The sequence below is a fragment of the Choloepus didactylus genome, chromosome 10 (genome assembly GCF_015220235.1).
Source record: "Choloepus didactylus isolate mChoDid1 chromosome 10, mChoDid1.pri, whole genome shotgun sequence".
In the NCBI taxonomy this organism is placed as follows: Eukaryota; Metazoa; Chordata; class Mammalia; order Pilosa; family Megalonychidae; genus Choloepus; species Choloepus didactylus.
In genome coordinates this window covers 65,736,949-65,750,772 of record NC_051316.1, presented here as the reverse complement: position 1 = coordinate 65,750,772, position 13,824 = coordinate 65,736,949, and the positions used below count along the sequence as shown (strand labels likewise).

At 35.4% G+C, this 13,824-nt stretch overlaps 1 protein-coding gene across 1 annotated transcript in view; it reads right to left on the bottom strand.

The window, feature by feature from the left end:
- Positions 1-13,824, bottom strand: part of CNTLN (centlein) — a 421,047-nt gene that overhangs the window by 320,916 nt on the left and 86,307 nt on the right. The window contains 1 exon segment of the mRNA XM_037797049.1: positions 10,827-10,911. Within this exon segment, the coding sequence (XP_037652977.1) occupies positions 10,827-10,911 (85 nt within the window).

The following is a 13,824-nucleotide window of genomic DNA, read 5'->3' as shown; positions in this document are numbered from 1 at the left end:
ACAAATACCATACAATGGATTGCTTTAAACAATTGGAACTTATTGGCTCACAGTTTTGAAGCTAGGGGAAGTCTAAAACTGAGGCATCAGCGAAGCAATGCTTTCTTCCCAAAGAATGTGGCATTCTGGGGCTGGCTGCTGGCAAGCCTTAGTTCCTGGTTTTTCTGTCACGTGGCAATTGATGTGTAAGCATCTTCTTTCTCTTTTGGGTTCCAATGACTTTTAGTTTCTGGCTGGTCCCCATGGCCTCTATTTCTATGGCCATCTCTATAGAGCATCCAGTAATAGGATTAAGATCCATCCTAATTCTGTTGACGCACACACTAACTGAAGTAATCTCATCAAATGACCTATTTACAATGGGTTCAGACCCAAAGGAATGGATTAAGGTTATAAACATGGTTTTCTGGAGTACATAAGGCAGCACATTATGCAACAAAGACTAAATCACAAAGGAAATAGAAAATATTCACAACTAAATAATATTGAGGAGAGACATCATCAACATGATGACATCATACATCCGCTGATAAAGTCTCTACTCAGAATCGACTACTAAAAGGACAAATCACACTTACTTGGAACTCTGAAATAAGAGAGAGACTGGAAAAGGATTCCACAAATGCTGAATCAAAGAAAAAGGAAAAGAAAAAGAAAAACCAAAATCAGATGCGAGATTCATGTCCTGGACTTGGCAGTCTGGAACCATCCGCCTCACTCGGTCCCTTGCAGCTTAAGAGTCACTCTGGTCGTGGATGCAGACTATAGACCCACTCCCAGCAGCAAGTTAGAACCTAAGCATATGCAGGAACAGGGCTCCAAGTACTCAGAGACCCAGCGTAGAACACAAGCAGCTGAGAAGTACCACATATAAAATTGCCCCCAAGGAAAAAAAAGCCCATGGTAGAACTGTTGGCAAGAGGGGCACACACTCAATTAAGTCTCTATTTGCTGGACCACCTAAACACAAAAAGGATTTTCTTTATTCACCCCACCTGGCTCTCCAAGGGTAGATACCCTGGCAGAGAAGAAACCAGAAACAAAAAAAAGCCTCACACACTGAAAAAAAGGGTGTGTGTGTGGGGGGGTACTTAACTGCTGTAAGACAGGACAGGTCCCAGAACTGAAAAGCATAATGAAAAGGGAATGAATGAGGGAGAGAATTTAAACAAATCACAGGAGCTGAGGAGAAAAGTCTATACAAAAACAAACAGAACATTTCAAGACTTCCAGAAGAGGAATTCTCCTGTAGGTGAGATGACTGCACAAAAAGTGCAATCTTAAAAATTGTACTGCATACCCAGGATAAGAAACAGATAAAGAACAGCTGAGAAAATATAAACAAACACAGGCTGCTCTAGATGTCCAGAATAAGCTAGACCAAGCATCAAAGGAGTGCATTAACACAAAGCCGGTCAACAATAAAGCCATAGGCAAGAGGGAAAAACTGACCTTCAGAGTTAACACATGAAAATAATCAGATGCCAAGACATCAGGAAAAATTACAAGCCATATTAAGAAATAGGAAAATATGCTCAGTCAAGAAAACAAATTAAAATTTCAGAGAAGACACAGAATTTGAAACAACTAATCAAAGAAGTTCAAACAAATCTCCTAAATAAGTTCAAGGAGATGAAAGAAAATATGGAGAGAAATAAAATAACAGTGGATATTGAGTTAAAGTATATTAAGAAGGCAATGTGTAACCATAAAGAAGAATTCGAGTGTTTAAAAAGAAATGTAACTAAAATTATAGGGGATTTGAACAGGAGGAAGAAAGAATTGGTGAACGAAAAGACAGGACAATCAAAATCATACAATCAAAAGAAAATAGAGAGAAAAGAATAGCAAAAAAATTGAACAGGATCTCAGGGATATAAGTGAAAGCATGAAGTATAAGGATATACGCAACATGGGTGTCTCAGAAGAACAAGAGAAAGGAAAGGGAGCAGAAAGTATATTTGAGGAAATAAAAGCCAAAAATTTCCCTACTCTTATGAAAGACATAAATATACATGTCCAAGAAACACAAAATACTCCAAACAGAATAAATCCTAATAGACCTACTCTAAGATACATACTAATCAGAATGTCAAATGCGAAAAATAGAGAATTCTGAAAGCAGCAAGAGAAAAGCAATTCATAACATACAAGGGACCCTCAATAACACTAAGTGCCGATTTCTCAACAGAAACCCTGCAGGCAAGAAGCAGTGGTATGAGATATTTAAGATACCAAAAAAGAAAAACTGCTAGACAAAAATTCTCTATCCAGCAAAACTGTCTTCAAAAATGAGAGTTTAATATATATATGAATAAAGAGGAACTAAAGAGATCATCAACAAAAGACCTGCCCTACAAGAATTACTACAGGGAGGTCTTTAGGTTGAAGGAAAAGACAAAACAGAGTTGCTTGGAGTAGTGTAAAAAAGAAGATCTTCAGCAAAGGCAATTAAAAGGATAAATGAAAAACCCAAGAGCACTGTATTCTCAATATGTCACTCTATTTATTAATCCCTTTAAGAGTCAGAATACAACTGAACAAGAAAAAGGTTTATTTCCTGATAAATGACATGAAAAACAACATAAGAAAGAAAAAGAGGAATGTGGAAGAAAACATGTATGCTGTTGAAACTAAATCAGTATCTTTTCAAATTAGTAGGTTATAGATAAATGTTGTATAATACACACCCAAGAGGAACCACAAAGAAAAAAGATATTTTAAAAATATATAGAAACAGCAATGAGAAAGGGATCAGTGTTCTGGTTCGCTAATGCTGCCGTTATGCAAAACACCAGAACTGGACTGGCTTTTATAAAGGGAATTTATTAAGTTACAAATTTACAGTTTTAAGGCCATAAAAATGTCCACACTCAGGCATAAACAAGATAACTTCACCGAAGGATGGCTGATGACGTCTAGAAAACCTCTGTTAGCTGGAAAAGTACGTGGCTGGCATCAGCTGATCCCAGGTTGTGTCCCAAAACTGCTTTCTCCAAAATGTCTCTCTCAGGTCCTGTGCGTTCTTGGTTCTTTCTCCCAGGATGTCTCTCACTAAGTGCTGGGGATCCTGTCTTAGCATATCCCGGGGCAAACTCTCCAAACGTCCCTCTGTCTGCATCTCCAAGCATCTCTAAGTGTCAGCATCAGCAAGCATCTGGGCCTGTGGGCTCTTTTTAAAAGACTCCAGTAAACTAATCAAGATCCATGCTGAATGGGCTGGGCCACAACTTTCATGAAAAAAATATAATCAAAGGTATTACCCACAGTTAGGTGAGTCATATCTCCATGGAAACAACCTAATCCAAATATCCCACAATATTGGATTAAAACGTGGGTTTTGGAGGGACATAATATATCCAAACTGGCACAGTCAGATACATTACAAGAGATCAACTATACAGAAAATGAGGCTGCAATAAAGGAAAAAGAGACAAAAAAGATATTACATATAAAAACCAAAGGACAAAATGGCTGTAAGTACTTCCTTGTCAGTAATAACACTGAATATTAAAGGATTAAACTCCCCCCAAAAAAGACACAGATTGGCAAAATGGGTTAAAAAAAAAAAACATGATCCAACTAAATGTTGTTTTCAAGAGACTAACCTTAGACTCAAAGACATAGTAGGATGAAAATGAAAGGATGGAAAAAGATAATCCTTGCAAATAGTAGCCAAAAAACAGCTGTAATAGCTATACTAATATTGGACAAAATAGACTATAAGCCAAAGCTGTTGTAAGAGAAAAAGAAGGACACCATATATTGATAAAAGGGTCAGTCCACCAAAAAGATATTGCATTCATAAATACTTATGCACCTAAAGACAGTAGCCAAAATACATAAGACAAACACTGGCAAAACTAAAGGAAGAAATAGACAACTCTACAATAATACTTGGATACTTCAATATACCAATCTCACCAATAGACAGACTATCTTGACTGAAGATCAATAAGGAAACAGAGAACTTGAATAATACGATACATGAACTAGACCTAACAGACACATAAGAACACTGCACCCCAAAGCAGCAGGATATACATTCTTTTCAAGTGTGCATGGATCATTCTCCAGTATAGACATCATGTTGGGTCACAAAACAAGTCTCAATAAATTTAGAAACACTGGAACCATACCAAGTATCTTCTCTGACCATAATGGAATGAAGCTGGGGATCAATAACAAGCAGAGAACCAAAAAATCCACAAATATATGGAAGTTTAATGACATTCTCAAACAATAAGTGGGTCAAAGAAGAAATAGCATAGGAAATCAGTAAATATCTTGATACAAATGAAAACAAGAACACAACATATCAAAACTTATGGGATGCAGCAAAGGCAGGGCTGAGAACTATATATAATCAATGACCCAACTACACATCTGAAGGAAGTAGAAAAAGAACAGCAAAGTAACCCCAAAGAAAGCAGAAGGAAAGAAAAAACAAAGGTTAAAGCAGAAATAAATGAAATTGAGAAAAAAAAATAGAATTAAGAAAATCAAAAGTTGGTTTTTTGAAAATATCAATACAATTTACAAACCTTTAGCTAGACTGACAAAGAAAACAAGGGAGAACTCTGAAATAAATAAAATCAGAAATGAGGGGGGGACATTACTAGTGACCCCACAAAAATAAAAAGGAACACAAAAGGATAGTATGAACAACTATATGCCAACAAATTAGACAACCTAGATGAAATGGACAATTTCCTAGAAACCCATGAACAACTGTAATGAGTCTACAATAAATAAAAGACCTCAACATAATAATTACAAGCAAAGAGACTGAATCAGTTATCAAAAGCTCCTAACAAACAAAAGCCCAGGACCAGAAGGCTTTACAGGAGAATTCTACAAAATATTCCAAGACTTAACTCCAATCCTACTCAAACTCCTCTAAAAGACTGAAGAGGAGGGAACACTACCTAACTCATTCTATGAGGCCAGCATCACCCTAATACCAAAGCCAGATAAAGATACTACAAGAAATGAAAATTACAGACAATTTCTCTTACGAACATAGACATAAAAATCTTCATCAAAGTACTAGCAAATCGAATCTAAAAGTACATTAAAAGAATTATACACCTTTATCATGAGGGTTTTATCCCAGGCATGCAAGGGTAGTTCAACATAAGAAAATTAAATAATGTAATACACCATATTAACAAAAGGAAGGGGAAAAAATCATGACCATCTCAATTAACGGAAAAAAGACATTTGACATAATCCAGCAACCTTTCTTGATAAAAACATATATAAAAATAGGAATAGAAGGAAACTTCCTCAAAATGATAAAGGGCATATATGAAACACCCACATCTATCATCATACTCAATGGTGAAAGACTGAATGGTTGGTTTCCTTCTAAGATCTGGAACAAGAAAAGGATACCCACTGTCATCACTGTTATCACTGTTATTCAACAGTGTGCTGGAAGATCTAGCCTGAGCACTAAGGCAAGAAAAAGAAATAAAAGGCATCCAAACTGGAAAGGAAGAAGTAAAACTTTCACTGTTTACAAATGACATGATCTTATATATAGAAAGTCCTGAAACATCAACAACAAAGCTACTAGAACTAACAAACGAACTCAGCAAAGTGGTGGGGTACAAGATCAACACATGAAAATCAGTAGTGTTTCTATACACTACTAATGAGCAATCTGAGGAGGAAATCAAGAAAAAATATCCATTTACTATAGCAATTAAAAGAGTTAAATACCTAGGGATAAATCTAACCAAGTACGTAAAGAACCTATACACAGAAAACTACAAAACTTTGCTAAAAGAAATCAAAGAAGATCTAAATAAATGGAAGAACATTCTATGCGCATGGATTGGAAGACTAAATATTAATATATCAATTCTACCCAGAATGATTTACAGATTCATGCAATCTCAATCAAAATTCTAACAGCCTCCTTTACAGAAATGAAAAACACAATTATCAAATTTATTTGGAAGAGTAATGGGCCCTGAATAGCCAAAACATCATGAAAAAGAACAAAGTTGGAGGACTCATTTCCTGACTTTAAATCTCATGACAAAGCTACAGTGGTCAAAACAGCATTGTACTGGCACAAGGGCAGACATATAGACCAACGGAATCAAACTCAGAGTTCAGAAATAGACCCTCACATCTATGGCCAATTAATTTTGAACAAGGTTGCCAAGTCAACTCAACTGGGAAAGAATAGTCTCCTCAAAAAATGGTGCTGGGAGAACAGGATATCCAAATGCAAAAGAATGGAGGAGGACCACTATTTCACACCACAGACAGAAGTTAACTCAAAATGGATTGAAGACTTAAATACAAGAAGCAGGACTATAAAACTCCAAGAAGAAAATGTAGGGAAGCATCTTCAGGATCTTGTGTTAGGCAATGGTTTCTCAGATATTACACCCAAAGAACAAGCAACAAAAGAAAAAAATAAACAGGATCTCATCAAAATTACTTTTATGCATCAAAGGATTTTATCAAAAAAGTGAAAAGACAAACTTCTCAATGGGAGAAAATATTTGGAAACCACATCCCTGAAGAGGGTTTTGTTTTGTTTTGTTTATCCAATTTTATCGAGATATAGTTATATATCACAAAATGATCCAAAGAGTACAATCGATGGTTCACAGTATCATCATATAGGTGTACATTCATCACCACAATCAATTTTGAACATTTTCATTACACCAAAAAAAACCTCAAAATTAGAATAAAAATTTAAAAAAAAACACCCAAAACATCCCATACCCCTTATCCCTCCCTATTATGTATTTATTTATTGTCTTTGTTTTGTTACTCATCTGTCCTTACACTGGATAAAGGAAGTGTCAGTTGCGAGGTTTTCACAATTACCCAGTCACAGCGTAAAAGCTATATAGTTATACAATCATCTTCAAGAATCAAGGCTATTGGGTTGCAGTTCAACAGTTTTAGGTATTTCCTTCTAGCTATTCTAATACACTAAAAACTACATAATGCATAAGAATAACCTCCAGAATGACCTCTCGACTCCATTTGAAATCTCACAGTCACTGAGACTTTATTTTGTTTCATTTCTCTTCCCCCTTTTGGTCCAAGAAAGCTTTCTCAATCCCATGATGCCAGGGCCAGGGTCATCCCTGGGAGTCATGGCCCACATTGCCAGGGAGATATACACTCCTGGGAGTCATGTCCCACATAAGAGGGAAAGCAGTGAGTTTACCTGCAGGGTTGGCTTAGAGAGAGATGCCACATCTGAGTAAAAAATGAGGTTCTCCGGGGGTGACACTTAGACGTAATTATATGTAGGCTTAGCTTCTCCTTTGCGGAAATAAGTTTCATAAAGGCAAGCTCCAAGATTGAGGGCTTAGCCTATTAAATTGGTAGTCCCAGATTCTTGCAAGAATATCAGGAATTCCTCAGGCAGGGAAGTTTTACTATTTCCACATTACTTCCCAGTCCCTCAAGGGGGCTTTGCAAAACTTTATTTTCTGCCTAAATTACTTTGGGATGTATCGGGGCATCATAGTAATATATACAAACCAACATGATCTCACTCCCTATTCAAAGTTCCATGTAGTTATGGTGTTCAAATGAACTGTCCATACAAGTTAAATTAGACAGTGTGCTATAGAAAATACAAATTTTGCACCAAATAAACATCTCATCCTGTGGTCTCACAAAGAAGTTGAAGTTTTATAACACCGTCAATACCATCCTTTACCCTTTAGTCTGATTTGCCTTAGTTCTAACCAGGTCAGCTTCATTCATACCTCTAATTGAAGTCTGATCTCTTTTTCAGTTTTTTAAACAGTTGCTGCATGGGGTATTGCTGACTTTCACAGATGCAGAACTCTAGTTCTGAGTCTCAAGTGTCACACAGCTACCCAAAGTTCCGGGAACAACCAGTATAAAAGAGCCCAGCATCTCAGAATTTGGAAATAACCATAACAACTCAGGAATAGATGTGACTGCTGTAAGAGCTTACAACCTAGGAGCATTTACAATAAGCGTTCCCCTGATAGCCTATGTTCTTGAATTCAGTTCTCAGAGTTTGCACATTATATTTCATCCATATTAGTGAGGCGTTATAATATTTGTCTTTTTGTTTATGGCTCATTTCACTCAACATACTGTCCTCAAGTTTCATTCACCTAGTTCCATGCCTCACAACATCATTTCTTCTTGCAGCTGCTTAATTCCATTGTATGCATACAACATAGTTCACCCTTCTGATCAGTCAATGTACCCTTAGGCTACCTCCATCCATTGTACATTGTGAATACTGCTGCAATAAACACCAATGTACAAATGTCCATTTGTCTCCCTGCTTTCAGTTCTTCCAAGTATATACCTAATAACAGGGTGGCAGGACCATGTGCCCTATACTTAGCCTCCTGTGGAACCACCACACTACCCTCCAGCTGGGCTACACCATTCTACTTCCCTACCAACAGTAAATAGGTATATCTCTCTCTCCACATTTTCTCCATCACTTATATCTTTCTGTTTATCTTTTAAAGTTTTATTCACGCACCATACAATCCATCCTAAGGAAACAATCAATAGTGCCTGGTATTTGTCAGTCTGGATATATTATGTCCCCCCAAATGCCATTATCTTTGATGCAATTTTGTGGGGGCAGAAATATTAGTGTTGATTAGGTTGGAACCTTCTGAATGAGTGTTTCTATGGAGATGTGACCCACCCAACGGTGATACCTTTGATTAGGATGTGACCTCTTGATTGAATGTTTCTATGGAAATGTGGCCCCACCCAGTCAGGGTGGGTCTTGATTAGTTCACTGGAGTCCTACTAAAAGAGCTCACAAAAAGAGGGACCTCAGAGCAACTGAGAGTGACATTTTGAAGAAGAGCTGCAACTAAGAGAGGACAAAATGCCCCAAGAGCAACATTTTGGAGAACATCATTTTAAAACACAACCTAGGAGCAAGCGGACACCAGCCACGTGCCTTCCAAGCTAACAAGTTTTCCAGACACCAATGGCCATCCTTCAGTGAAGTTACCCTATTGTTAATGCCTTACCTTGGACACTTTATGGCCTTAAGATTGTAACTTTGTAACCAAATAACCCCTTTATAAAAGCCAATCCATTTCTGGTGTTTTGCAAAACAGCAGCATTAGCAAACCAGAAAATGGTATAATCACATAGTTACACATTTACCACCACAATCTGTATGACATTTCCATTTCTTCCACATAGAAAGGAGAGGAAAAAAAAAATGAAGAATAAAAAATAAAATACAAAGGAGAAACTACAATAGCAGCTTAGCCTAGCCTAATAAATACACCAGACATATGAACAATACTTCTCTATCTCAGAATATGCTTTGATATTGTTCTATACTGTGGTAGCAAATATAATTGTCTATTGTTGGTTTTTTTTTCAGAACAAACAAACTGAAATGTTACTTCTATAAAATTTTGTCATTACAGAACCAATTGCAACATTTTTCTATAAGGAAAAACACAACTTTAGATAAAGTATCAATTTCAAATTTGTATGTCATATAGGAATCTATATTCCATTTTAGAATGGGTTAACATGGATTTATGAAATGGAAAAAATAAGTTATAGTATCTAAGCTATAAATTCAATAGTTTACCTAAGTTAACTTCCACTTTTAGTCCTTTTGTAAAACACTTTATAGCAATAACAGACCTTAAGATCAAAGTTCTAACAATCTTTTAATTGATAAGGAAGGAAAATGGATTAAAAAATCGAAAGCTTAATAGTTGCCATTTAACCCATAACAATTAGGGAATTTAGCCCATAATGAATAAATGGGTATAGAATGAATGTAAATATTATATAATGGTATAGAACATTTTTATAATAAATTTCTTTCTCCTCTACCTCTAAAATGCTATCTCTTGAAAATAGTTCCTGTATGCACTGTCCCCATGGAATTTTTGCAGTGGCAAAATACTGATTATATGCAATCATAAAATTTACTGATTAAACGGAAAAGATAGGACTGTGTACTACTTTCCTGTCAGCTAAAACAAATGACATAAGACGGGCTGGATTAACAACCGGAATTCATTGCCTCACAATTTCAGAAACTAGAAGTTCTGCTTTCTCCCTGGGTCAGTATCTTCTAGCTGGCTGCAATCTTTGGGGTTTTTTGGCTTTTCCGTCACATGGCCATGCACATGGCAGCGTCTTTACCTTTCTCTTCCAGGCTCCATTGATTTCCAGTGGCTGCTTCCATGGTTTTTTTCTGTGGCCTTCTCTAAAAGGCCTCCAGTAAAAAGATTAAGAACTATCCTGAATCAGGTGTCCATACCTTAACTAAAAATAACTTCCTTAAAAGGTCCTTTTTACAATGGTTTCATATCCACAGGAATGGATTAACATTAAGAACATGTTTTCCTGGAGTACATAAAATTCAATCTGCCACAGAATTTACTAATTTGAAAATAAAAATTTCAATAAGATCAAACAGAATCTCGTTACTTTATGATTTTTCTAAAAAGGAAAATTAACACATTTCAGAACTGAATAACTGCTAATAAAAAAGGCAAAATGTAACAAAACAATAATTGCTACTTCCTATTGTAAAACTGTAACATTCCTTAATTTAGAAAGTTTTAATGTATAATGAGTATAGCCTATTCAGAAAACAAATAATATGCTATAAGCAAAGAATAATAATGACAAATAATCTGACTGTAGTGATTTCAAGATAACACCACTTTAATATAATGGCTCTGGTATTCTTAATGAATATTATTGAAAAAATAATTTTAAATAATTTTAAAGATCTACTACCTGAAACAAATGTGCAATTTTTTATATTTTTGTGTTATAACACCAACCTGTTCTAATTCTTGTATCTTGGCATCCTTGACTTGCAAAATTTCTAGAACTTTTCTGTCTTTAGCTTCAGATTTCTGTTTTTCTCTAAAAAGAAAAAATATATATTGACAGATTGTTAGTCATAATTTATAGCTAATACTTTAAATTTTCACATCCTGATAATGAATGTCATTGTAAAATACAGAAAATTAAATTATCTGAGGTTGACAGCCCTTTCAGAATTAATCAGGAACCATATGGCAAGTGACAACAACCTGCAACTGCCGACAATGAAGACAACTTCATACTAAAAGAACAGTTTAGTATCCAGATTTATGTTCATGATTTAAGAAAAAAAAATACATAAAACATGGTTTTATCTTGATTGCAAACACCATAATGCCACCACTTTTAAAGCAATTTAAAAATAAGTTTAAAAATATGTTCTTGTTAATATAAACATCTTATATACAAATGTTTATAAAGAAGAAATTATTTACTCTTTCACAAGAATCTCAACAGAGAAAAGGCCACAGATTTACCAACAATCAACATCCCAAGACTAGAATTCCTGATACCTTACCTATAAATGTCTAGTTTCTGAGACTATTACTAACTTTACTAAATGGTGATTATATAATCAAAGCATAGTTCTCTGGCAATTAGTTTTGTTTAATAACTCCAGCTAACAGAAAATCACATTAGTTGTAGCTACTATCTTCCGAAAATAAATAAATACAGCTTTAAAAAGAAAAAGGAAGGAAAGGAACAAAGGCATGCAGAGATTATACTTCTGCTGCTGGTCAATTTACATCACGAATGGGGGAAATTTTATTGGATAGTTATGGATTGAATCATATCCTCCCCAGAGATATGCTCAAGTCCTAACTCCTGGTCTTGATAAACATAAACCCATTTTTAAATAAGATCGTTAAAGATGTTATTAGTTAAGGTGAGGCCACACTGAATCAGGGTGGGCATTAATCTGACATTATTTGAGTTCTTATGAGCACAGGATATATGGGCACAGTTAAGACAGGAAATGGAAGGAAATAGATGGCCATGGGAGAGAAGCAGAAATTGAGTTATGGATTGCTGGCCAGCCACCACCAGAATGATACAGACTTTAGAGAAAGTATAGTCCTGTCAATACCTTGCTTTTGGACTCCTAGACTCCAAAATTGTGAGACAAAAAATTCCTGTTGTTTTAAGTATACTAGTCTGTGATGTTTCAGCAGCCCTGGCAAACTAAGACAGACACTGATTTAATTTTTGTTTTAATTTTTTAATGTGAAAAACAAATAAAACTCTTTACCTTAATCATCCATGAATCACAGAATGTAGAGATAAGGAAAAGAGAAATAATTCTCACTTAAGAAAAATTAAATGAAGCAAAGAACCTACCATCTAATCCCTTCAAGGCACAAAGGAATAACAGAATGAAGGGACAGAATTTCAGAAAAACATACCATTGTTTATAACAGGCACATTCAGAAAACATAATAGAACATAAAAATATTTAAATTAGACTTCCAGCAAGTTGGAATAACAATTCACACTTTGAGGCTTCCTCTCTTCTCTAAATTTATAGTATTGACAGAAAAATATAAAAGAAAAAAAAATAAGGAGACATAGCCACATCTCCAAGGATCACAAACTAAATGGAAATACAAAGCTGTAAACAGGTATGAAGTTGCTGTCGGCTGTGCTCCAGATCTAGATGCAAGCTGAGGTGGTGAAGAGTTTGGCTCCTGGGGATAATAAGGCATAAAAGTTCCCTGCTCAATGAGGAGAACCAGAGCCAGGATCATTGTATGAACCCAACTATTAGAGTAGGTCTCCCAGCTCTTGAGAGGAGGCTGGAAAAAGCATCTGCCAAAACTTGTCTGGAACTATGACTTATATGAAAGTCTAAAAGACAAAAATTTATAGTTTTAGCACTCCACTCAGGAGCTGAACTAAGACACTCTGCAGCTCAAACACTAAATATGGCAAATCCTTTATGTCACTGTCAGCTAAGAGTCCCAAGCTACCAATGTAAAACTAATTTGGGGGTGGGGTGACAATTTAATGTCTACCACAAAATTTCTAGGAAGAAAATGGGGTTAGAGAAAGAGGAAGGGCAGTGAGGAAAGTGGAGAAGGAAAATAATAACTACCCTCCCATTCAAGATGTGACTCCATAACAGAAAAATCCAAAACACACGAAGAAAACACACACACACATAGACACATGCATGCCTGAACTAACTAAAGAATAAGAAGATGCAATCAGTCTACACAAAATGAAAATAACTGAACATATTGAAAAAGACTTTAAAACAAGTACCTTTAGATCCCTCAAAGGCATAAAATAATGACTAATATTAAAAACAAAAACAAGAAATAAAGCAATAGGTGGATCTAAAAAATCTATTAAAAACATTGAAAATGAAAATTGCAACCAATGAATCAAAAAGCAAATAAATGGGATAAGCTCAAAACTGGACACAAAAAGAGAACTAGTGAAATGGAAGATAGTTGGGATTCATCCAGAACTCTGCATGAAAATGAGGTTAAAAATATGATAATACAGTTGATATGTAGGTTTCACTGAGAAACGCCAACATATGCTAATGAGTTGCAAGAGTAGATGATAATGGGATAAAAAATAAAGTGATATTTCAGGAGGTAACTGCTGAGAATATTTTCAAATTAAAGACCTCAAATTGAAAGAGTACTTTGAATACCCACCAGAATAAATAAAAATAAAGTCATATCTAACATTTTTATCCATTCATTTATTAATTGAGCCCCTACTATATGACATGCACTGTTATAAGGCTAGGGATACTGCAATGATCAAAATAAACCAAGGGGCTGCCCTAATGGAATTACACATTCTAGTGCAAGAATTCTAAAAACACATGGTATGTAAGTTAAAGGCATAACATGGCAAATGATTATAAGTAATGAATTAACAATAAACTAGGATAAGAGAAAAAAGGATGCCTACCTACTCTTAGAGGACTGGAGAGTG